This window comes from Hevea brasiliensis, chromosome 1 (genome assembly GCF_030052815.1).
Source record: "Hevea brasiliensis isolate MT/VB/25A 57/8 chromosome 1, ASM3005281v1, whole genome shotgun sequence".
NCBI classification, from domain to species: Eukaryota; Viridiplantae; Streptophyta; class Magnoliopsida; order Malpighiales; family Euphorbiaceae; genus Hevea; species Hevea brasiliensis.
Genome location: NC_079493.1, coordinates 25,244,521 through 25,270,919, shown reverse-complemented (window position 1 = coordinate 25,270,919; position 26,399 = coordinate 25,244,521). Strand labels below are relative to the sequence as shown.

At 30.5% G+C, this 26,399-nt stretch overlaps 3 protein-coding genes across 7 annotated transcripts; 1 reads left to right on the top strand and 2 right to left on the bottom strand.

The window, feature by feature from the left end:
* Nucleotides 1-3,895: 3,895 nt before the first annotated feature.
* On the bottom strand, nt 3,896-6,347 carry LOC110653015 (rust resistance kinase Lr10). Its single transcript, XM_058145053.1, has 3 exons — nt 5,455-6,347; nt 5,257-5,283; nt 3,896-5,165 (listed from the first exon to the last, which is right to left on the bottom strand). The coding sequence occupies exons 1-3, from the start codon at nt 6,143-6,145 to the stop codon at nt 4,060-4,062; spliced, it is 1,824 nt and encodes a 607-aa protein (XP_058001036.1). The 5' UTR covers nt 6,146-6,347; the 3' UTR covers nt 3,896-4,059.
* A 464-nt stretch (nt 6,348-6,811) lies between these two features.
* Nucleotides 6,812-9,743, top strand: LOC110670089 (rust resistance kinase Lr10-like). Its single transcript, XM_058152931.1, has 4 exons — nt 6,812-7,619; nt 8,009-8,071; nt 8,175-8,204; nt 8,297-9,743. The coding sequence occupies exons 1-4, from the start codon at nt 6,854-6,856 to the stop codon at nt 9,532-9,534; spliced, it is 2,097 nt and encodes a 698-aa protein (XP_058008914.1). The 5' UTR covers nt 6,812-6,853; the 3' UTR covers nt 9,535-9,743.
* A 138-nt stretch (nt 9,744-9,881) lies between these two features.
* Nucleotides 9,882-20,420, bottom strand: LOC131179124 (protein GAMETE EXPRESSED 2-like). 5 transcript variants are annotated; one of them, XM_058145037.1, is made up of 14 exons: nt 20,257-20,420; nt 19,852-20,187; nt 19,132-19,470; nt 18,291-18,617; nt 17,724-17,924; nt 17,557-17,642; nt 17,340-17,478; nt 14,855-15,163; nt 13,627-13,751; nt 13,175-13,392; nt 12,830-13,057; nt 11,956-12,170; nt 11,348-11,586; nt 9,882-11,165 (listed from the first exon to the last, which is right to left on the bottom strand). In XM_058145037.1, exons 1-14 carry the CDS (start codon nt 20,345-20,347, stop codon nt 11,130-11,132), a joined length of 2,889 nt encoding a protein of 962 aa, XP_058001020.1. In that variant the 5' UTR covers nt 20,348-20,420; the 3' UTR covers nt 9,882-11,129. The 5 variants fall into 5 exon arrangements, with proteins under 5 accessions (XP_058001020.1, XP_058001022.1, XP_058001025.1 ...); XM_058145039.1 differs by having other exon boundaries at nt 11,956-12,185; nt 13,175-13,368; XM_058145042.1 differs by having other exon boundaries at nt 11,956-12,185; nt 13,175-13,233.
* Between the last annotated feature and the right edge of the window lie 5,979 nt (nt 20,421-26,399).

Genomic DNA, 26,399 nt, shown 5'->3' with positions numbered 1-26,399 from the left:
TATATATATATATACACACACACATATAAGGATTGTATTTAGAAAAATTAAATTATATAATAATTGTATATTACAACTTTTAGAAAATATAGAAAAATAATCATCAATAAATTTAATTAAAAATTACCAATTGGTATAAATGTGATAGATTTAAAATATTACATCCTCTTAAATTTGTTTTATAAAAATATGCACCGCTTCTTTTTATCAGAAAGTGAAAATACAACATATATAAAATTAATATATGTTTTCATTTGATAAAATTAATAAATTAGTTCAATTAATTCTTAATTTTTCATTTCTCTAATTAAATTGAACTTTTTAGGTATTTATAATAATAATAATAACAACAATAATAATAAATATTTATTATATTATTAAAGTGTAATAATTAGATAATCTGTAACTTATATATGCATAATTAGAAAATTAATAACTTAATTATAATTTAAAGAAATTATATAATTAATTAATAAAAATAAAAACTCCAAGTGGGGTATATATATATATATATAATTTTTTCAAATAATAATAAAACAATATAATATGATTAATATTAATATTAATATTAGTTATTTATTAGTTATACTATAAAGAATATCCAAAAAAATAACGAAAATCGAATATTAACATAAATTTCTTATTTTTCATTACTATGAAAATAAAATTTTATTTCATTTTTTTATAATTCATTTTATATACATAGCAGTCAATATATAATTAAAAATATGTTTTTATTAAATACGTGTTAAAATAAAATAAGATCAAGGTAAATTAAAATTTATTAAATATATAAAAAAGAGAGAGAGGACAAATTATTTAATTCTATGTAATAAGAGAACAAAATATTTAACTCAATATGATAATTTTTATAGTATAATTCAAAATTATTTTATTAATTTTAATATGTATAATTCTTAAATTTTTATAATTAAATAAAATAATAAAAAATTTAAGAATCTTTAAATGAGAAATTTATAAATTTTTGGAATATATCTACTATTTTTAATTATTTAGTCATAAAAATTATGATAATAATGGTAATAGTAAAAATATTTAAAAGAAAATTAGAATTAAATAAAAAATGAAACTAATACTTAATATAAAAGGCAATAATTACTTATATTAATTATTATAATTGTTAAATATACTAATTTTTATATAGTAAATGTTACGTGACAGTACTAAAGTTTAGAGTGACATGTGGCAATAGCAAGAAAAAAACCCCTGCTTTATATATATATATATATATATATATATATATATATATATAATTGGTATATGTGGCAAGGCAATAAATTCAATTTAATATTACTATTTGATATGAATATAATTGTTTTAGAATTTTATGTGGCAGTCCAGGAGAAATTTTGAATGTTTTAAACGTTGTCACGTGGCATAAATATGAAGATTTTAGAATCCTATCCGGTAACAGCTGAAGAAAATCTGTTTGCTTTATATATATATATATATATTGGATTTATTTAAATTAGAGTTATTATCTTTATTTACTTTAATTAATTGGGATTGAATTATAAGACAATCAGAAATTAATTTCAATATGGGGCTCTTTTATTTTCTACTCTTCCTTCTATGGAAACTGAATGCAATTGCTTCCATGGTGCTCGTTCAAGCTTGTTCTTTTTAGAAAATTATTATTTAATTTTTTTATTTTAATAAAATCAATTATTTTTATCTTTTTAAAAGTATTTTTTTTTTCTATTTACTCTTTAATTTTTTTATCATTTTAGATATTAATTTAAAATTTATTTAGCATTTGTAATTTGAAAAACATAATTATGTAATCACTCTATTTTCTAAATCTTAAACTATTTAATTCTTATAATATTAATGTATCTCTCTTATAAAACTTGATTTAAACTAGGCAGAGAAACTAGAAAGTAGTTGGAATAAAAATACGAAAAATAACTAATATATTTTTTAAAATAGAAGAAACAAATAATTAATTTTCTTAAAATAAATTCCTTTCTTTTTCCCACACAAATAGTATCAATCCTATTCTACCCGCTTTATCTATATTAAACACAATAACTATTTTTATAATTTACTAAAACCCATCTATCACATCTCCCTCTTGATTATCTCAATTGTGCCATAATAATCATTTTTACTATTTCTACAATTTAGTGGCAGATTAATAGAAAGAGGATTGTTGAGATTTAAGTAATGAGAGATGATAAAAGGTAATTGTGAACAGAGGGAGAATATGTCCAGCTAAAGGAAAATCGTGTCAATTTAAAATTAAACAATTTCATTTTAGAAATTTCAATTTCCAAACTTAATGTGGAAGGCAACCAAAGATTTACCTTCCAAGAAGGAACACATAGCTCCATTTACTCAACAAAGTAAACTTCAAACGGTGAGAAATTTCAATTCCAAACTTAATGTAGAAAGCATCTGCGATTCAATAGATAATTTAATTACAACCTTCTAGGAAGAATGAATGCAATTTCTTCCACTGTGCTCATTCCAGTTTCTTTCCTTTTTCTACGCAAATAATTGTACCAATCCTTCCCTACTCTACCCTACCATGTTTCAATTCCTAGTCACAGTCTTGACCATGAGAGTCTTGTATCTTTAAAATTGTGTAATCAGACCATCTACCAAGAAAAAGATTGAAAAATCATACATGTCTGACTCAAAGAAAATAGTTGTAATTTTAAATTTATTAGTCAAGGTGTTCTTCAAACTGAAAATTCTTCAGAGAAAAATGTTACCCATGTAAATATGATACTGCTAATTTGGTTCAAAGGTAAAAGAAGATATAGTTATAATCTTGGCAAAGAAAAACTTGAATATATGTGTGTGTGTGTGAAGACATAAGATGAATAGGCGAAAGCTCAGCGGGTCAGCTGTGGGTAAAATTAAAAGTTCAGTGGCAATATAGAGCAGTTAACAAGATGTGACTAGTTTCAGGAGCACTTAAAATAACCAAAGAACGTGAAATTAGAGCATCTATAAATAGAGCAAATACAATATAGATACCCCTAGTCTAATTATTTTTTTTTTAACTCCAACTCAATCAACCTCTCATTTTATTTTTCTTTACAATCTTTTACATTTCAGAAGCAATAAATTTACTTTTCGTAACAAGAAACATTTACTTTTCAAGAGAAATTATTTATTTTTCCGCACTCAAACAATCGTTTATATTTTCAGGATAAATATTTACTTTCTTGCAAAAGCACTCAATTTACATTCCAGCAATCATTCAATTCTCAAGGTTAGCAGATTGCGACAGTATAATTCTTACTACACAATTAGAAGTTAAGGAACCTTAAGGAAATTAAGTCCTTTAATTCTTACTACACAATTAGAAGTTAGAAAAGGCACATTCATTTGGGATCTTAGTGTTTTTGGTATGCCCACGATCCATTCACACATGAGAAAAAGACTATAGCTTTTTGACATGCTTGATGGATTAAAAATCCATTTAACGTGCAAACATCACAATTAACGGAGGTAAATGGATTCGATATGGCAGGTTCAGATCCCTTAGGTTCGAATTATTTGAGTTGTGAATTATTTCGAGTTTTATTCTTTTTTATATGGTGACAAATCTAGTCATTTTAGGTTAAAAGCATCTTTTGACCCCTAACCTTTTTCTAAAAAGTAACTTGGCGCTCCACCTTTAGTTGCATTCATTTGACACTTGAACTTTATAAAAGTTTTACTATTTAACTCTTGCGATTGGTGAATATACGGACGAAATTTGCACGCGTTTTGATTTTTCATTAAACTTTATAAAATCCAGGAATTTATAGTTTCACTTTCATAAAGTTGAGATATCAAATATGATACAACTAAAACTGAGGGTGCCATGTGACTTTTTTACAAAGCTCAAGAGCTAGAAAGATGTTTTGGACCAATCAAATTATGAATATTCTGTAAATTTCTGAAACATAAATTTCATAAAATCACACAAACCAAACAAAAACCATACTTGTCATCTGTTACAATACATATGTAGATAAAGAAACTAACTACTAATTCAAATATTAATTACAATAGATTATAGATCTCCTCGACATCTGATTATTACTCTCTTTCTGAGATGACGTCCAATTCTTGCTGAGGCCGTCTTCCCGGTATTCTCGAGTTCATTCTTGTAGGAACTGCAGAAAAAGGATTAGGCGGTATGGGTAGATTTTCTTCCCCTTCCAGCATATGAACAACTACATTCATGGAGGGGCGATCCGCTGGGTTCCATTGAATGCATTGGAGTCCCACAATTGCAAGTTTCTTTGCAATTTTATCATCTCCCTCTTCCTCAATCTCAAACCTAAGGTCTTCCCCTTTTTCCAAAAGATTGTAAATCCATTCTGGAAAGTATATTTCCTCATCATTTCCCTCTGTTACATGAGTAATTTTCCTTCCTCCAACCATTTCTAACACTAGAACTCCAAAGCTATAAACATCTGACTTGTAGGAAACATTCCGAAAGTTCCTTGAGAACAATTCAGGTGCCATATAGCCAGCAGTACCTCTAGCTGTTTTCATGGACACTGCACTTTGATCCTTAGAACAGAACTTGGCCATGCCAAAATCAGAGATTTTCGGGCTGAAGTTGTGGTCAAGTAAGATGTTATGGGGCTTGATATCAAAGTGGAGGATTCTCCGTTCACACCCCTGATGAAGATATTCAATCCCCTTAGCTATGCCAAGAGCAATATCTTGCAGCCTTTTCCAGCCGAGGAAATGGCTCTTGGAGTCAGCTGAAGATACGAATTTTTGTAATGAATTTGGCAAATACTCATAGACTAGAGCTCGTATAAACCCATCAGCACAGAATCCAATCAAGCGAATCACATTGACATGGTGGATTTTGCCTATTGCTTCCACTTCATTGACGAACTCCTCTCCATTTCCTTTGGAGTTGTTGAGGACCTTAACAGCTACCAGGATTTCATCAGATAGCTTTCCTCTGAACACAGTTCCGTAAGCTCCTTGGCCCAATTCATCCTTGAATTGGTTTGTCATCCTCTTAATAACGGCATAGGAATATCTAGCAGGCTTGAAAGATTTGTAGTCATCCAAAAATTTCTCAATCTTGGACTGATATTCTCTTTCTATTCTGTTGAATCTATGTCTGCGGTAGAATAGAATGGCTGCTACTGCAAGAAAAATTGAACCCAGGACTGTTCCTGTATGTATAATACATTCTTAGTCAAGAAAACCCATCTTCCAGATAACCATAAAACCGTATATAAAATTGGAAATACATAGACGGCTAACCTGTTGCCATGAACTTTATTGCTGACCCTGCAAAAAGGATAGGGCATTTTTAGATTTCCATGTTCTGTACTTGTTAGAAAGTTCATAATACCCAAGTTCCCAATAATATTGCAGGGATTGAAAGTGGTATTTTAGTGGGCAATACACATCCAAAGATGGGATGAGAGTTAACAGATCGATGAACAGAAAACAACATACCTTTAGTTGGTTTGATTATGCCGTAGCATTCTGTTTCAGATCCAATGGTATTGCTCTTCAGTCTGCAGTACTTGCCTTTTGCTTCACAATAACTACATTCTGGATAGTACCATTTCAAACGAAGAACACTTTCCGGAGAACAGAGATTAGATTCTGCAACTATTGAAATGTTATGTAGCTTGGAGCAAGACAGCAACGGGACCAAGTCTTGAAAAGAAGCATGAGAATAAATGGCGTAGACATGATAGCGAAGGTCACTTAGGCAAGAGACTGGCTTGAGTGAATAATGTTCTTTCTTTGAAGAGCAATTAAATATGTTATAACTATAGTAAAGTTCATCCATAAAAAAGAAGGGAGAAATACCAGAGAGATTGGAGTTCAAAAGAAGCCGTCTTGGAGGGAAAAATCCATCTAAATAACTTGCATAAATCACTTGAAACTCGTAATCAATTGCTTGCACCAAGAGCTTCCATGAATTTGGCAGCTCCAGAACAGTATGGTTATTCTCCGAGCAAGATAAATCAAACCCAGCTGCAGGATAGCTACAGTGGAGTGGTTGCCTGCCTTTGATTCGGAACGGAAATCGGACAGGTGGGCCTTGCATCCCACACGATGATGTACTGCAATGATCATTAAGGCCTACAGCATGGTGAACGAAGAAAATGGACAAGAGAAACAAGCACGCTACCATTGGTATATCTATTCTTCTCTCTTTCTACAATCTACACTGCAAATGGATAAAGGTTTTGTTATACATAATCCAGATGGACTCTTTAACATAAAAGCTGTGGATAATAGAGATAGCTCTTAACATAAATTTATTCTTCTCCTCCGAAATGGATTGTTGCCTTTGAACCAGTGTAAACCAACTCAATCGAGACGCCAAATGTGAAACTGAAAGTTTTGTATCCAAATCTATATCTATATAGGCAAATTATAGAGTACATCGTGCACTCACATAAAAATAGTATATCTTATACTCACATAAAAATAATTACACAGTAAAAATAGAAAGATGGGACCTAATATTGTATTAGTGAAGATGCACAAACATCAGGTGCACTTAATAATTTGCCATCTATATAAATATAATAAAATTAGCCCCTTAAATAAATTTGAGGACAAATCTCTTAAGAATTTTAAATTTATACAAACTTTAAAATTAATTTAAATAATAAAAATATAATTAAAATTAATTTAAAAAATAAAAGATATTTTTGACAAACCTAATATCATCCTTCTAACTTCATATATATATATATATATATATATATATATATATATATATATATATATATATATATATATATATATAGTCCACATGTGATTGTAAATTTATGCAAGAATTTCAAATAGAAATACTTTTTAAAAAGGAAAAAAATTCTTTCTCGGTCCATATATGGAAACCCCAATGCCAAACATTTATCTTTGTTCAAAAAAAAAAAAAAAAAACCCCTCTCTCTGTTCTGCCATGATTAGAGAAAGACTTCAAATTTTTGTTTTGCTGCTCATCACCCAAATAATTTGCAATGCTACGGAAACAAATCACTGTCCTCCTTCTTCATGTGGGAATATCCACAACATTAGTTACCCTTTCCGATTACAAACTGATCCAAAACATTGCGGAAAACATGGATATGAGCTTTCTTGCGAAAATAATATCACAGTGTTGAATCTATTCAGAGGAAGATACTATGTGCAGGCCATCAACTACGATCACTTCACCATCCGACTGATGGATGATGGCATCAACCCAGATGATTGCTCCTCCATTCCTCGTTTTCCTTTAACTCCTAGCAAATTATCGGAGGAAAATGATCGATACTGGAGTGTCTATTCACAGCCTATGATTAGTTTCATAAAGTGCCCAAATCCAGTGTACTCTCCTTCTTATCTGGACTGGTCTACTTGCATTAATGGAGGTTCTGCTTTGCAGACGCATACCTATGCGAAGATTATAGATGAAAATACCGAGGTATCTGATTTGATGGAGTTGTGCAGCGTAGAGATGATTTATTTGCTTCCAGATGAAAAGGCTCTCGAGAACAAGGATAATAATAATATATCCTGCGTTGAAATTCACAGGCAACTTGCATATGGGTTTGAGCTTTTCTGGGACTACAACAAGTCTTTGCCAATCCTCCTGGACACTAATGACCGCTTCAGTAAGTACTTAATATTTTCATCTATTTTTTTTATAATATATAATTATTATTTATCAAATCAATTTTTTTAACAGAACATCAAATCAAAATTAGTTATTAATAACTCTGAGATAACCATAGTGATTAATATATTTTTTAAAATGAATGCCCATCAGTTTTTTTTTTTTAAGTGTGAGCTATAAAAAATTTCACCAAAAAATTATTTATCAATAATTCTCTAACTTTGTTATCATGAAATCAACTTTGCCACTCATTTAAATTTGTATCATTTCAAATCAAATGTGATTTTAAATAAGTTACAAGTCATCTGAAATCAGGCACATTGGATTTTAAATAAATCACGTTTGGATTTCTTATATGATACCATTTTTTTCTATTGATTAATGAAGGTATACAAGATCTGCCCTATACATTGATGGAGGGAATCTATGCGATCGTCTATGCAATCGAATGTAAGGTCTCTCTCCATTTATTACATGATACGTGATCAAATTTAATTAATTATTTCTTTTTATTGAATATCAACATCAGTAATTTTCTCTACATTTTCTGCAGTTGAGTACCCATTGATATTCGAGTTTATTGGTAAGAACTAAGAACTTTCGTTAATGAATCTGAAAACATATCATTATCATATTTATATACAGATGAAAATCTTGCGCTTCTATAGACGTAACTCTTGCATTTTGTCTCTCTTGAATGCTTCCATAAATTTCATGCAGGAATTTTTTTTATTGGAAGAGCTTTATGTGGACTTCCGTGTCTCTTCGCCTTTCTTGTATTCAAATGGCGAAGGAAACATCGGTCGGAATATGACACAATTGAAGAATTCCTACAAACCCATAATAACCTTATGCCGATAAGATATTCTTACTCGGACATTAAGAAGATTACTAGAGGTTTGAAGGAAAAGTTGGGAGAAGGAGGCTTTGGTTCTGTGTATAAAGGAAAGCTTCGTAGTGGTCAATTTGCTGCAGTGAAAATATTGGATAAATCTAAAGCTGATGGACAAGATTTTATTAATGAAGTTGCTACTACTGGGAAGATTCACCATGTTAATGTGGTAAAACTAATTGGTTTTTGTGCCGAGGGATCAAGACGAGCTCTTATATATGAATTCATGTCTAAAGGATCTCTTAATAATTATATTACTTGTCGTGAAGGATCCATTTCTTTAAGTTGGGAAAAACTATATGAGATATCCCTTGGAGTTGCTCGTGGCATTGAATATCTACATCGAGGTTGTGACATGCAAATCCTTCATTTTGATATCAAACCTCACAACATTCTTTTGGATGAAAATTTCACTCCAAAGATATCTGATTTTGGGATTGCTAAATTTTATCCAACCAAGGGTAGCATTCCATCTCTTACAGCTGCAGGGGGAACTCGAGGATATATGGCACCAGAGATATTCTATAGAAACAAATTCTACAAAAACATTGAACGTGTCTCATATAAAGCAGATGTGTATAGCTTTGGACAATTGGTGTTAGAAATGGCGGACAGAGAGAAGAAAGTAAATGCATTTGTTGAAAGTTTAAGTGACGTTTACAGTCCATATCGGCTTCATGACCAACTCTCTAGTGGAAACTTACCAATAGAAGATATAGAAAAGGAGGAAAATATAAAAGCTAGGAAAATGATGATAACAGGATTATGGTGCGTACAGTTTCAACCTTCTAATCGTCCTGCAATGAACAAAGTTATAGAGATGCTTGAAGGAGATTTTGAAAGCCTACAAATGCCTCCCAGGCCTGTTCTATTTCCTGCAGATTCAATGATTACGGATGGGGGAAGATTGTCATTAACATCAGATGAGTTTACAGAATCAAATAGCTTGGCTGAAAATTCGGGAGGACACATAGGAAATATTCTGCTCAGTGCAGGGGAAGGCCAACATGCCACTCGTTGAAAGAGTAGTCTTTCCATTTTAAATGGTAGAACAGAAATCTTCTCCATCTTGCATCCTTTTAAATTGCTCTAAACACTAGAGTTGATTAATGACTCGATGATAGTTTGTAATGATTCTGTTTTTAACTTGCAAGTGCAAGCTACCTTTATTTGCATCGTATTTGTGGTTCTTCTAAACCTAATGATAATGCATTTGCAGATGTTTCACTATTTGTTGGTTTTGTTTTTCCATGCAGCGATTGCTTCTTAAGCTTTAAGCTCCAATATCTAATCATCACTTCTAACATAGGTCATGTGATTTCACTTTTTGGAATAAAGCACAGGAAACTCGAGTATATGAACAAAAGATTTTGGGGAAAAAAAAAAAACTTATTTGAGTTAAAGCATCTTCAGAATGTGCAAATCCTTGCATGCAGAATAAGGAATAGACATATGTTTCAATAACAGTAGTAAAACAATCTAATGTCTTCTCAATTCCTCCAATGTCTACATCGCATGGTTTATAATTTCACACAATAGATCAACTTCTTGTTTATGAAACCTTCTCAATAGCAAGTGGCATAAAACTAGGCAGAGTTTTTTAGACGGTGACCACTAGTAGATTGAGAGGGGCTATGTACATCCAGGCCAGCTTCTCTGACTCCAAAGTGACGGCAAGAGCTGCATATTCGCAAAAAAAATGTTTGTTAGTGAAGCCAAAATGTGTAAGAAAAGCTCAAACTCGTTTCTCTACCCTAGCTATGAATCCATTTCCAAAATGTCCTGTCATTAGCTAGTCACCGCTGTCGAAAGTTCAAAGGTCGATGGAAGAGTGAGAGAAGTCGAGAACAACCACCAGTGAATTCAGTTGTTTTCTCAGATAAATCAACCCTTGACTGCGTAAGATAATTCAAGCAACATTAAAACTGGTGCTCTAAGTACAACATCCAAAAATTATATGTAACAGTATTATGGGAAAAATGTACTAGTTCAGCTGGAGGACATCATCAACAAAAGTAAGAATGAGCTAGCTAATGTTAAAATGCCTCAAAATACATGTGAAAACCAAATCCCAATGCCCACTTACGGATTCCTTTTGAAAATTTCGCAAACCAGACTGTTTAGAGTTTTGGAATTTGCAGCTGCTTCTTTCATTCACAAGAAGAATTGCACATTTGCATGTGAAGGATAGAAGTACTACTCCAAAAGAGAGAACCATAAAAAATTCAATAATGACAGCTGATCCAAGGGCTGCACCCACAGAATGAAATTAATCTGAGTTTATTAAATACAAAAAAATTTATGTCCTTCACTTTGCAATATTCAGTAATGCAGTGCTCATAACAAGTTATTACTTCAAACAGACGCAGTTTGACTCGATAATTCATAAAAATAAAGCTAGTTTCTAACATCTAATAGAATTAAAAATAATAAAAAAGTAATCTCAAATAAAATAAAGCAAGTTCTGAAAGAAAATTTTTAAGATTGTCACTTACTACAAACTGCCAATGAACTCATTGGCCTTTTTCGTATAAGATTTACAGAAGCCTTGACATGTAAAGGCATTGAAATATTGTCAGCGCAATCTGAATAACAACCATAATGTCCCATATCATTTCATTTCAGCGTCAAAACAGCACCATTTTCTCCACCCTATCCTCCAAAATGAAACATAAGAAAAGAAAATCAAGTCTATTAACAAATGGATGCTTAATTTAAGCAGTATATTAAAAAAAATAATAAAAGTAAAGTGTATCTTCTCACACTTTTAAACCAGATACACTAGCCTGGAATTTATATTTCTTCTAAAACTTCCAGTAAATGAGCATGCTCACATGATATGATAGTTGTTGCATGACAACGTTGCAATCAATAATTGTCCCCTGAAATCTGATTCCTTTAGCTTTGACCATAAAACGCTTTGAGATAGTAACATATGTCTGAACAGGTTGCCATTGATAGCTATTCATTAGCCTCAGTTCAGTTGTATCTATAAGTTCAGCTGGTAGGCTGGTTACCAAAAATCCATCATCAACTTCAACAGAAAACGCGACTATAAAGCGAGACTCTTTGCCTGAAACATACCAACAAGCAGAAAATAAACTACCCAAAAGACATTTCTAACAAGTCTACCTAAATTTTAAGACCTAAAAAGTCCGCCACTTTCCCTTAAAAAAAAAGAGTAGATTTTTCTTAATTTCCATCTAGCTAGTTTGATTACCACTAAGAATGGAAAATTCTACCATTAAGTTGTCAGTAGAACTTCCGATTCAGATACTAATGCAATTCACTCGATTTGAAATTTATCATTTATGGATAAAGCGACTTAAACTTCAAATTAGCAAATTTAACTTTCAAAGAAGTACAATTCTCTTTAGATTTAGTATAAAATTTTTCATGTACGATCAATTCCAATGTCTAAAGAAAACATCCATATTTATACCAGGGAAGTTAAGAAGATCTGGATCTCCAACACAAAACTCAAACTTGTCTCTAGCTTTGTTAAAGATCAGTGACTCATCCTCATTGCCCTTCAATGTGATAAATTTGGGAACGTTAATAAATGGAGGATCATTGATAGGTTCCACAAAAGCTGGAACTGCTAAATCATTTATCCCATTCTTGTTGCCGGCAGAAACACGAACAGTATCATCACCACTGAAATTATCATTTCTGATTAAGGTGGGGAAAAAAGTTAATGGCACATACTAAAGACCAGACCATGAATATATAAAGTTGAGAGAGATTTATGCCACAAAAACATCAAGGAACATTGGTGCCGCTCTATTATCCTGCAAACAAAATTTAAAAGCTATAAAATGTGAATACAACTACTTCTCTACCTCCTTTCCTATTCCTATTATTTCCTTTTAATTGAAATAATTCATCTGTTTTTTTCTTACTTTTCTTAACATTAGATGGGCATCAGGTTCCAAAGTATTACTACTAATATTAAAATCCTTTAGTAGACAGTCCATGTATCGCAAAACTGTTCAATAAACCACAGATAGTCAAGTTTCCAAACTTAACTAATATTTAACTGCTTTATCCTTCCATTTTATCCCATGTAAATCCTTTCTACGTTGAGATGATGGTCATTTTCTTATGAGATTGTAGATTCATGAAACTTCCCTGTCACTTTAAAAAAGGAACATAAGCAAAAATCGTTGACTGTATCATGGAGAAAAACTTTTTTTTAAGTTCAGTAAGGGGAAGAAGGTGCTCGACTCCCTAATATGGCATTATCAGACAGGCACTCATTGGACTACTGGTCCAATGACTTCACAAATCTAAACAACAGGATAAGTAGATAGTACCCGAGGTATTGAATTGACTGAAGTGCTAGATTCATCAAATCTACAGACCCCTCTAATGTCAAACTCTTTGCTTCATCATCTTCTTTCTTGACAGAAAATTCCCCCCAAATTGGATGCCAAAAGTGCATCAGCATAGGAGACAAAAACAGAGTTCCAGAGTCTGCTCTAAGAGTGACAGAAATGTTCTCCATTGGATCAGAAGACCTAATCTCAAACCCTGAGAAACCACTGCAATGCACAAGAATCATAACATCAGAAGAGCATAAATCCAGTAAAACATCAGCCAATATAAAATTTTAAATTACTAACAACAAAAATAAAGTTTAATGAGAAATGGTGATGTACCCATATCTGGGGCTTATCATGTCCTCAGTTGCTTGCAGTTGACTCGGAGATGAAATAAACTGGGGTGGGATATTAAGAACAGAAATGTTAACAGCAGCAGAAGCAAGATTGCCATTTACATCCGATATTGTATACATAAAAGAGTCACTCCCATAATAATTTTGATAGGGGGTATATCTAAAGAAATGTCCATCCTGTAAAAGTGAACCATAATCTGGCTGACAAATTACAATGCAAAACAGTATGTCAATTTTCCAAGCAAGCTCTTCCAAGAAATAAATCAGCAATATAAGCATAATCTCAAATGCAAACTGACGAATGTCATAATAGCTAACCATGTAAAAATAATTGCAGTTGCAGATGGAATAACATTAGGAACATGAAAATAATGTGATCCTCCTATTTGCAAGAAAAGAAAAGACATTATAAAAAAACTACAATAATTGTCTTACTTTCAAGAATTCAACAATGCTTGCATTGTGTCCAGCAAAGTAATCATTTGCTAAAACATCAAAAGCAATAGACTCATCCTCCCACACAGAAATTTTATCATCATAAGCTTTAGGAAAATATTCACCTGGAAAACATTGAAACCAGCTATCTTAGAAAAATATCAAATTTTATCCATCTAATGGAAAACAAATTACAATTTAGAGCGCCCATCATGTAGAAATGGTATAAAAAAAAAAATTCTGGTATGTCCACCATGGCAATCACAAATACATCACTTCCATGCAGAAAGTGCTGAAATGTCTCATTGTCCCCCATTCAGATAACTATGTTCATGAATTTTATCTTTTATGTTCAAACAGATAAATCACTGATCTCATAATTTTATCCCACTAAATAGCCTTTACTGAATGGAGATCTTCTTACATGCAGTTGGAAAGAGGGAAAAAGAATAATAGTATGTATACAGTTAAAAGTGAGGAAAATTACCAAAATCTCCTGTGTTTACATAATCTACACCTTGCTCCTTTTTTTTTTCTTTTTTTTTTTTTTTGTCAACATGCATTATATAGGTTATAATTTCTAAATTCACTTAAATTTGAGTCTCTGTGTTATTGTTCCATTGACCAACCTCTAACAGAGATGTCAAATAAAACAACTTTAGTCTATTTTTAAATGGAATAGGTTATATCTCCAACAAAAATGTATATCAAGAGGGTTCTTTAAATTGCCCAAGTAAGAAAACATATGTTGCCTTAAAATTATGTTTCTTGCATATATCATCCTTATAAATCCATACTCTTATTAAATTTCCTTTTACCAAAGCTGCTGCTGCACTCAAAAATCAATGCTACACATGATAATTATCATATTTTGTTGAATAAAAATTTCAAAAAAGAGTTGATCACCTTAATTTGCACCTAGCACAAGCCTTTTGGCCTCCCTACTTGAGATAACGTACTATCTCATGGCTTTAAAAACAAATTAAATCAGGCATTTCTACCAATTAGAAACCGATGAATATATAGTGCTTTGTCATTTTTCATAGAATTCCAACGATAGTTTCCTATAAACCTTAAACAAAGTTTAAACATCTTCAAATCACATACTAAGAGGACAAATCAAGTTCATCTTGCTATACCAAAGACACCAGCAAATCCTAAAGTATATACATTAATGATAGTTTATAGTGAAGAGAGATTACTATGTATTGATGCTGTTATAACTTACCACCATACACATTGACCCCAAAAGGGCACGGTGAGAAACGTATGCCATCAAATGAAACACACATCTCATAGGTTCCAACATCTCTAGCCATATATTGACAAGTATATGACCCATCATCATTATCTACAAACATCCCAGTCGAAAAACCAGACCTGTTGACTGAAGCAATCTCTAGTTTCAGCAGTGACAGTTGGGACAGGACAGGATTAGAAAATGTGTCCATCAATTGGACCCATATTTCATTCTCAGTAAGCTTTGGCACCTTGGGAGCAAATTTCACAACTTTTGAAAGAGATACATTAACCTCACCTACGAAAAGTGAGAAAAACTTTAGTTACATATAAGGGAGAAACTTATAGTATGCAATTATTTGAGATTGCCACCATTATAGATCAAGCAATAAAAAATAAAACATGAAGGAAAAAAAGCCAACTACACCAATGAATAACAACCACAAGTGTAAAATGAAACATTAAAATAAAAACTAAGGATTTATTGTCTTGAAGTTCAACTACACGCCTTTTGTTTTCATAAAATAAAATAAAATAAAACAAGTGACTAAATTTTACATTTTTCAATCATTCATGAGGTATTTTAAGTTACAAAGACACGAGTGCACTTTAACCTACACTTTAAAATCAAACGTGGATATTTTTTATTCATAAATTGCAGGGGTTGCCTACATGAACCCAAATGTATGCTATGATTGTATTAAGGTTTTCAAACCTGATTATTGAACCGGTAAAGGCAAAAGTGCTAAGAGTTTAAAGTTGAACAGAGTCTAATCGGTATAAATTTAAAATACATATATATATACTCAACTCAACTCAACTAAGCCTTTATCCCAAAAATTTGGGGTCAGCTATATGAATTCGCTTTCTCCACTCTAAACGATTTTGGATTAAATTCTCAGAAATGTGTAATGCTTCTAGGTCATGTTGTACTACTCTCCTCCAAGTCAATTTAGGTCTACCCCTTTTTTTTTCCTTCTGTCCTCTAACCTAATGTGCTCTACTTGTCTAACTGGAGCCTCCGTATGTCTACGCTTCACATGACTAAACCACCTCAATCACCCTTCTCTCAACTTATTCTCAATTGACACCACTCCTACCTTTTCTCTAATACTCTCATTACGGACTTTATCTAGTCTAGTATGGCCACTCATCCACCTTAACATTCTCATCTCTACAACTCTTATCTTAGACGCATACGACTCCTTCAGTGTCCAACACTCACTACCATATAACATGGCCGGTCGTATGATTATATGGTAAATTTTCCTTTCAAATTATTGGGAATCTTGCAATCACATAAAACTCCCGTGGCACGTCTCCACTTCAACCATCCGGTTTTAATCCTATGACTAACATTCTCCTCACATCTCCCATCTACTTGAAGGACTGAGCCGAGATATTTAAAGTGTTACTTTGGGATAGTACCACTCCATCCAAACTAACTCCTTCCCTATCACCAGTTTGGCCTTCACTGAACTTGCAATGCATGTATTTTGTCTCCGTTCTACTTAACTTAAAGTCTTTTGACTCTAGAGTACTTCTCCAAAGCTCTAACTCTCTATTGACTCCTTCTCGCGTCTCATCTATCAGAAAAAAAATATATATATATAAATATTATTAAATTAATAGTCTCTTCAAAAATAATAATAATAACAATAATAATAATAATGATAGTGTATTATTACAATTACTAGTTTGATATATTTTATTAATAATTGTTAAAATAAAGCTAGCTGAATTCTATATAAACTTTTTTCTTAAAAATAATTTAAATTCATGTTTGGAATTTTATTTTTTGAATAATAATAATAATAATAATATATAATTAAAAATAAGAAAAAAATTTTCACAATAATAAATTTTTATATTAGTGAAAAATAAATTTTGATATATTAAAATTTTATAGCATACTAAATAGATAAAAATTTTTATTATAAATATAAAAGATAAAAAAAAAATGATTCAAGTTTACACCAACTAGATAAATTATTCATACCCTTATTGCTAAGGAAATAGGTTGGTTTGATGAAAAAAAAAATTTCTTCTACAAGTCATGAGTTCAAGTGTTCAACACCCCCAATAGACAAGACATTTTTTTTTTTACTGAGGAAGAAAGAAACCCATTTTTAAACCCAGACCAGATCTGTCAGTGGTCTGATTCCTAGATATCCCAGTCCAGTCCGGTCCGGTTTTGAAAACCATGGATTGTAGTGCAAGTGCCAAATTAGCTTAGAATATCAAATTGTTATGAAAATTATTCTATGATTATTTTTCTTCTCACACTAATTAAGCAAATGTGAAAAGCATAATAACAATCCAAATAATTTGCTTCTTACCCACATTTTAATATCTAAAGCATTATTAACTATAAAAATGGAAAGGGAAACATTTTTGTTCACAACCGCTAAAGGCAGAAAGGGAAAATAAAAATGACGCTAACACAAAACAAAAATCTAAAAGACTTACTATACCTGCTCTAACTTCCTTTCTGAATGAGTGACCACTCAGTAAAATATTTCCACAAAATACATATATTTCATAGATTCCACTCTTCTCAGCAGTATAAATCACATTAAAAGCACTGGCCAGAACTTCCGAGTGTCCAGCAGACTGAATAAAAGAGAAGAAGAAAAGAAAGTAAGAATTCTCAACAATGACCAGAAGGAAATATATAAGTACACAACTTACAATGTTCCTTGGAACATCAGATGGTGCAGGAGAAATTTCTGTTTGGCTGATAGTAGCATAGCTGAGTTCTTGAGCAGGTCCATTCCCTATTCAAGAGATGCATGCCTCCTCATGAACCTCTGCTAAAATTGTTCATCAAAAGGGAAGAAATTATAAATAGCAGATACCATGGATGATTGGAAAGATGCTTGGCTGCACATTATAGGAATCATTCTCCCTAACAATCTGCACTTTAATACTTCCTAGTTCAACAAAAGCAGGATATTGATAAATGTCAATCAAATAAACCGAAAACTGTGCAATTTCACCAGCAACGGAATCATTTAAACCGGATCCGTTGACAATGCTGGCTGATCCATCACAATAACCTGTTCAATTGAAACGTAAATTTGCATTTGTTTCAAAGAAATAGTAACATATATATACATAAGCACTAGAAGCATCAAAGATGAAATGACTCCAAATGATGTAGAGTTGGGTGGGGGGAAGGCGTGGGAATAACACAAAACAAAATATGACAATTATTTATGGTGGATAATCAAACCTTAATTTGGCATCCTTGCCAATGGCAACAGCCATAATCAATAAATAGCAGACTAAAAATTTGTCGCATTTTAGAAAGGAAAAGGAAAAGAAGTATTGATATGAGGGGAGTAGGGTAGAGGAAGGCAAGAGCTCAACACTAGCACCATCAGATTTTCCAATAACATAATTAGCAGATATGTTGAGCATACCTATAAAGACAGTATAAGCAAATGGCATATTGGAGATGCTTCTATTATGCTTCAAATTAGATATAGTGAGCAAGAAGTTTCCTGGTTCCAATAAACTGAAAGAGAATAACTGTATTCCTGGTACCATGTCTTCAAAGTACAAATCTGCAACAGGTATAGACAGATTTGTATCTTTTTCAATAATATCAGCATCAAATTCGTATAATCCAGAAACAAGATTCCCATACTGATCTTGTTGATGAATAAAAATTTCCATTTTGGAAAATATTTGCCAAGCGTTTGTCTCAAACTTCCATTTTGGCAGGCAATTGGAAACATCCAGAGGCCCTGCAAAAAGACAGTTCAAAAAAAAAAACACCCATAATTTCATGCTTTTAACAAGATAAAACTTAAGATTATATGTTGGTTCACGTCAAGCAGAATCAACAGCAACATTTTCAACTTGGGCTTGGGAGTTGTACCAGCAACACAATTTGGATGCAAAAAAATACTAATGAGTTTTCTAGATTTTACCCTTCTCTTCCCCAGTATAAATTATCCATTTCTCACTGAAATTGTTATTTGTCATATAGAAACTGATAAGACAGAGTAAGAGAGGACCACAAAATTCACAGAAATAATGCAACTGTTTATGGCATCGTAACGAGAATGGACTTCAAGACAATGTAGAGTTATGCATTGTAAGTTTATAATATACCAATTGATTTCATCAATTTCAACATCTTCAGAAAGAAAGACCTAACTGAGTAAGTAATGAATTGATGAAAAACCAACTCTTATTTGCAAAATTAATCCCTCTGAATACAAGTTATGAACAAATGAGGAGCTACAGCACAATCACCTGGATTCACCTTCAATGCAAGTGGACAGCCATTCAAGGTTTGATTTCCTCCTTTCACATGCAATAGAAGGTTTCCAGCTTTTGCCACAATAAACTCAATGTTAATAAAACCAAGCTCATTCCAGCCAATATGAGTGATGTTTAGCACATTAGCAAGGGAACCATTTGCATAAAGTGCACACAATGTAAAATTATAGGGATGCAATTCTTCACGAGTTGAAGAAACATTATTCCCAAATGCATCTCTAGGAGCAATAAAAACTGTAGCTCTCTCCCCAGCTTCAAACTCGTTTAAAAATCCCATCCATGAAGCTATGCAGACAGATGGATAAATTTTACCTTGAATGGGAAATAGCAACTGCGGTTAGTATGCATCTTTACATGTACTTGACAATATAAAAGTCCTTGAAAAATATATATCAGTCAATAATAACATTTCACAAAGAGATGATTTGCAAAGCATTATAATACTGAGCAATAGCACAAGTGTTAAAACAATCAATAGCACTTCACCAATAATTTAACATGATTACATTTTACATATGCTTGCAAAAAAAATTCAGCTTTCCTTAATTAAAAAACAGCAAGTAAAGCCAAAATAATTAAAATAACGAATTGCCTTCACTTACTAATCATTCCCAGGGAAAACGTTTATCATAAATCAAGTTCTACCTTAGACGCGAAAATAGAAGTTAAATGCTAAAAATTGCATATTAGGACCTGGCACAGTTTCGAAATGGAGAGATGAATCAAATACTTTGAAAGAGTCATCATTGATAAAGACATTAAAAACCCCAACCCTGATTGGAGTGAAGAGAATTCTCCAGGTACTGGTATCCCCTGCAGTATCCAGGAAAACCCCAGACACAAAAGAATTATTTCCTCTCTTCCCATTAACTGTAAGGGTAGGATTGAATGCACTTTTATCAAGTGAAACATTTCCTTTACTGTCAAACTCTCCCAGTACTATGATCTTTATGGCTGCCGTATCCCCAGCTTGGAATTTGTTGTTGTCATTTAACCAACTGAAAGCGAAATTTGGAACTTGTGCTTCATCTGCGAGAGATTAAAGGATTTCAAGTTTCTTCATCACAAATTTTGAAACAAGTGGTAATCATAGGATACCTGAGGTTGATGATTCAAATGCAAGGGAGGAGAGGGAAAGGAAACCCAGAAGGGAAATGAGAGTACTACATAAGCGAACTTGAATTGCCATAATTGATTGAGAGAAAAAGAACCTGAAACTCGCATTTGCATGGAAAGATTAAACCTTTGAAAGTGATGATGCTTATCGATTGGACTGATTTCAGAGCAGTTATCGACGGTTACCAAACGTTGAGAACGTGGGTCGTAGTGTTTGGTTTTTTTTTTTTTTTCCCTTAAAACTGGATTATAAATTTATACATCCAATTCGCTCTATTTTCAATTTTTTTATCTAATTTAATATAAAATTTCAATTTAAATTTAATTTAATTCAAAATTTAAAAAAAAAATTAAACTTCTTAATATTTAAAATTAAATTAAAAAATTAAATAAATTAACTTCAAAATTAAGAAATTAATTTTTTTTAATCATGAAATGTAATCCTTAATTTTTAATTTTTGAATTAAATTAAATTTAAATTTAAATTTTTAATAAATTTAGATAAAAAAATAAAATATAAATTAAATTGAACGAGCAGATACCATATCGTGGGCGAGCCTTTCAACTTTTTTATCAAGTTAGTTCTGGACTTCACTTACAAATTTAAATTAATCCTATTCTAATAAAATATTATTTTGTATAAATAAAATATTATTTTCATTTAAAAATTATTTATTATTTTTAATAAAAATAAAATTTATATATATATAAAGAAAAGTGTGGAAAAGTGGGGAAAATAATTTTAATTTTTTTGTTTTTCTCTTTATTCTTTTTTCCCTCTAATAATTATTTTATAATATAATTTTATTTATTTAAAATACACATATTAGTAAAAATATAAAAAATTCACTCATCACTTTTCTTTCTATCAAAACATGAAAAATAATTAAATCACTTTCTTTACTTACAAAAAAATTTATAAGAAAAATAATAATTTCCATTTTCATAAAAATTTTGCTTTTCTTATAATTCCAACCACTTTATTTTCCTTGGCTTTATTTTCTATAAAACAAATCCTTAATGTTTTTAGCTTTTGAGGAGAAGTTTGATCTTCCGGCTATTTTGCTAGAATTGGAATTTAGCTTCTTTTTTTTTCGAATGAATTGGAATAAAGCTTTTGGAAAGGATGGATAGATGGAAGAATTTGGAGGGAGAGGTTGATCTAGGTTTACTATAATGGTGTGTTGTTCTCCATTTTTTTAAAATTTTTATTTTAATGAAAAATAATAAATGATTTTTAAACTTTAAAAGTTATAGAAAATAATATTTGATTTTTAAAAAATATAATATTTTATTAGAGCATGACTAGTTGAATTGACCTTAATTAAAAGTTGTGGTTTAATTAGACAAAAACTTAAATTTGTCATATTTAAACTTTCCCAAAAAGTTGTGATTGCTTTTATAATTGTTAAGAATATATGTTTAATTAAAAATTTTGAGCATTGAAAAGAATAGATTTAGGAAACCAAGCGATAGAAAATATTTTCATGGAAAATACTTTCTTCTAAAATATTTTTCATATAAAATATTTTTCATATGCATGTTATTTTCTGTAAAATAAACGAAATTTTAAACTTTTTTCTCATTTAAGTTTTGTAATTGAGACTCAAATTAAAACTCAACTATGTAGTACATAATCATAAACATGTGATTATATAGTTGATTAGTAAAACAAATATGACAGAAATCTAAATGTTATATGAATATGGGTTAAAACCCCAAGTATTTAAATCTATAAGTTGACTCTTTAATTTTTCTTTATTAATATCGGAGTTCTAATATTTATTTTCTAGTTTTTCATGTATTTATAACATGCTTCTATGAGTTAGAACAAATTTATATAAGTTTTAAAATTATATGGTTCAAGTTCTAAAATTTTTAAATCTGATCAAAAGATATATTTTGAGCCTTTATATCTTCCAATATAATTTATATTTTTGTGTAATATTAGTACCCTTAAAAGTAGAAAAGAAGTTCTTTTAAACGGTATATTGTGTGTTCCATTTTGATTAACAATAAGAAAGTTATAGCCTTTGCAAGTATGGAAAAAAAAAAAAAAAATCATGGCCAGTGGGTATGATTCAATATTTTGGGTGTTGGTCTTTGGTGAACCAATAAGATGCTTTTTGGTCAATGTCCTAAGGTTTTACTTGCCCTTTATTTTTTTGCAATATTTTCCTTGGATTTATTGAAAATTACAAAAATGCCATCGAGTGTGCTATCGTTAATTTTGCTAATGAATTACAAAAATGCCACGTTTTTTATGGTTGAAGATGGGCTTCCCTTTTTAGCGAAATCACAGCCTTGCCATTTATAAAATCCTTGTCCAGAATTGCCCTTGGTCTTCTACCTTTTGGCTAAATTAGAAAATGCAAATTTTATTTTGATTAAAATTAATTTTGTTTTTATTTTAAATAAATAAAATTGTAATTTTTTTGTTCAATTGAGACATAAATTAAAACTTTTTAATATTAATTTTAGAAATTAGTTTCTAAAATTAATTAAGAGCACTTGAATAAAGAATTTATTGAATTAAATTGTTTAATTAAATATTAATTTTAGAAATTAGTTTCTAAAATTAGTTGAGGGAAATTAAAAAAAAATTATTGAATTAAATTGTTTAATTCAATATTTAATTTTAGAAAAATTGTTTTCTAAGATTAAAGATGGCAAACTATTGGGCAAATTAAATTAATTTGATGAATTCAATTAAAATGAGTTTTAATTGATCTCATTAAAATTAATTTAATTAATTTTAAAGTTGTTTTGGAATTAATATCCCTATATGATTAGAAAATGGAATTAAAAGTGTTTAATTTATTTTAAATTTCAGAAAAGGAGTTTTCTAAAATTATATGAAGCAAACTAAAATTAATATTTTGATAAATTCAATTAAAATTAGTTTTAATTGACTTCATAAAAAAATTAATTTTATCTTCTAAATTTGTTTTAGAAATTCTATATCTCTTATTGGATTAGAGATTGAACTAAATTATTTATGTGATATGAATATGAAATTTTCATTATTTTATTTTGCTTGTAATATTATATATATGTGTAGATGCCTTTAAAATGTTATTTATATGTAAATAACTATGCATATAAGACATGTGTATGTGTGTCTTATTGAAATTTTCAATATTAGATATTGAATATATTATTGCTTGATCTTGAATTTGCATAATTTAAGATTATGGTTTCTTAAATAATTAATTGTGCTAACCTTATTGCACATTAGAATTTTAGATGATGATTGGGAACATATTAAACTTTTGATTCTAAGTCTAATGTGGAATAACTATTAGCATAATTAATTATTCTATAGAATATTTATGTATATGAATTTAGGATATATTATATATTATCTGATATTAGTTTATATTTATATATCAATGTGAAAATCCCATATTCCTAAATGAGTAAGAGACTCTTAATTTGTCTATTACCTATTGGGGTGATATGCTATTTGCACTTATCCATAACCAAGTTCCATCTAAATCAGTTACTATAACTTTACATGTCTATGGACTCAAAAAAAACCAGTCTTAAGTTTTTTTTTTTTTCCTTTGAAACCTTAGTGGTGTGCTATTTTTGTTCTCACTCCTTCTCATAAATGTGGAAAATTAAGTCCAAAGGGAAGGAAATATATCTTTATAGAAGATACTCATAGCAGTTAAAAGGACGTGTGTTTATAGGTGAACAAGGTAGTGCCACAGTAACTAAATTTAAATTACAAAATATCACATTTTTCCACAATGTTTTTCCCCAATAGAGCGAGATAGGTCAAGATCTATCTTTATATGAAACTATGGACAATTCACTTTCGCTATGCAAACTCAAATGGATTCTTTTCCAAGTGGAAGTATTCCAACTGACAATAAAACAAGTTTCAATTACCATAGAAATATAACTTGTATTGATTCCATCTGATATTATTGGTCCTAGTGGGAGTGACATAAAAATTTACGAGTCAATATATCAATCTCAACCACAATGATTGATTCGTACACATGTTCCCAATCGTTATTTTGAGATTGAAGATGAAGCATTTATAGTTACTTCACAAGATAAAGAAAGAGGTGAATATAAGTATATCCCTCATATACATTGCTAAGGACAAATGGATATGGAATTGGTTGAATTATAGAAAGGGAGAAAATGGGAAAAGTCCCTTATGCTAATACAATTGATAATCTAATAAGTGCTATGATGTGTACTAGACTTAATATCTACTATGCTATTGAGTTGGTCAGTAGATACTAATCTGATTAAAGACGTCAATATTAAAAAACAATTAAGAGGATTAAGGTATCTATAAACATATTGATATTAAATATAATTATTAGAGGCATGGTTGCAAGATAAAAGATGAACATAGAGTACACATTTATGTCTGATATGGTAATCTATCGTCAAAGATATTTACAATAGACATGCTAAATCTGTAGGCTTGTGTAGATGTTGTTAATGTACTTATATTATGTTTTTCCCAAACATGCTTAAATGCCTAAATTATTTTATTGATTCATATACATATGTGAATATATATGTTTGGAATATATATTAAAACTTGATAAGAATGTTGGATAGATAAAAAGATTGGCCTTCTCACACAGGAATCGACTTCATAACTTTAGTGGTGGATGGGATAAGACAATTATAAGCTTATTATTATTTATGTGATAATAATAAAGAGCTCAAAGCTTATAACATAAAATTTTGACTCGAAAATGAGATAAAGAACTAGGGTCATTAATTGCATTGACTATATATGATTTGAGTCACATTATCTGTCTTGATCACCAGATGTGAGTTTTGATGTGAAAGAGTGGACAAGTGAACTCAAAGTTAGATATTAGGGTTTCTGAACTATCATCTGTATAGTATTTGATAAAGACATACTCTCCATGAGAAATGAGTAAATACCATAGCATGTAATTCATACTGTATGTGCCATTTGTGTCCATCAAGAGGAATACAAGTGTGATCTCTACTTGATATTGTGTGATACAGTAAAGATTATAATCTTTATCTTGTACCCTCATGACTATGATTAGTTACTCAAGACTTAGTTTAATGTTTGCTATTTTAGGGTGTTGTCAAAGGACTATATAAAATTCAGTTTAGAGGGGCATTCCTAGAAAAACAAGTTAAATTAAGGTTGAGAGTATCATTAAAAGAAAAAAAATCATTAGAATTGTCACATAAATCTGTGTTCACAGGCTAGCCAATTATGTTTATCTTTGCAATAAAGACATAATTTTGAACTCAAGATATATGAATGAGATCAGGAGAGATATAAATGTGATAAATGAAGCTTCATCAGTCAATATGCTATATTATCCTAACTGGTATATAGCAAACGAGCTCTCAAAGTATGCACTATTTACATAGTTTATTTGTAAAGTATGAAATTTACAGAATTTGAAATGAGAGTTGACCCATCACGTGGGAGTGGGGGATGTTAGATATATAGTTTCGGTCATCCATGTGGGTCAACTCGGATCCATTAGACTTAAAATTCAAAAGTCATATACATTGCCAAAATGTGGCAAAATCTAAAGGTCATGTACATTAGTGAAAAGATGTAACTGTATGAAGAGATGCAACTTATCTTAATAGTTATATGTATAAAAAGATGCATCTTTTGGCTAAAGATTGGTGCAATTTGAGTAGTATATATAACAACCTTGCAAGTCATTTGTAAAGTGTAATAAAATGACAAATAAGTGTAAATTGGTGTGTGTGCAAGTTTAGCTTGGGTTTTTTTTTTTTTTTTTTTGATCTTTGAGGCTCTTATTTTAAATAAACTATAGAGTAATTTATTTTTATAAATAAGGTACGTATCTAAACTGAAAATTTATCTATGTAGTTCATAACTATAAACATGTGATTATATAGTTAATTAATAAACTAAATATGATAAGGATTTTAGGACTATATAAACATGGGTTAGAATCTATATATATATGGTGGAAATTTATAATAATATGACTATGGGTTAAAATCTATGTAATTGAATTCATAAAGAGTTTTTAATTTTTCTTTAGTAAATATATTTAAAAGAGAAAAAAATTATTTTTACGTATACTAAATAGTTTAAAGTTTAGAAATAGATGTGTTGT

Coding starts and splice junctions, on each gene's coding strand:
- LOC110653015 (XM_058145053.1), bottom strand. CDS start 6,145: ATGGTAGCGTGCTTGTTTCTCTTGTCCATTTTCTTCGTTCACCATGCT. Junction 5,284..5,454: donor CATAATCAAACCAACTAAAG/GTATGTTGTTTT, acceptor TCCTTTTTGCAG/GGTCAGCAATAAAGTTCATG. Junction 5,166..5,256: donor AATAAAGTTCATGGCAACAG/GTTAGCCGTCTA, acceptor TTATACATACAG/GAACAGTCCTGGGTTCAATT.
- LOC131179124 (XM_058145033.1), bottom strand. CDS start 20,347: ATGGCAATTCAAGTTCGCTTATGTAGTACTCTCATTTCCCTTCTGGGT. Junction 15,164..17,339: donor CAGAAAGGAAGTTAGAGCAG/GTATAGTAAGTC, acceptor CACTTTTCGTAG/GTGAGGTTAATGTATCTCTT. Junction 11,166..11,347: donor TGCAACAACTATCATATCAT/GTGAGCATGCTC, acceptor TTTGGAGGATAG/GGTGGAGAAAATGGTGCTGT.
- LOC110670089 (XM_058152931.1), top strand. CDS start 6,854: ATGGAAACCCCAATGCCAAACATTTATCTTTGTTCAAAAAAAAAAAAA. Junction 7,620..8,008: donor GGACACTAATGACCGCTTCA/GTAAGTACTTAA, acceptor TGATTAATGAAG/GTATACAAGATCTGCCCTAT. Junction 8,205..8,296: donor ATTGATATTCGAGTTTATTG/GTAAGAACTAAG, acceptor TATAGACGTAAC/TCTTGCATTTTGTCTCTCTT.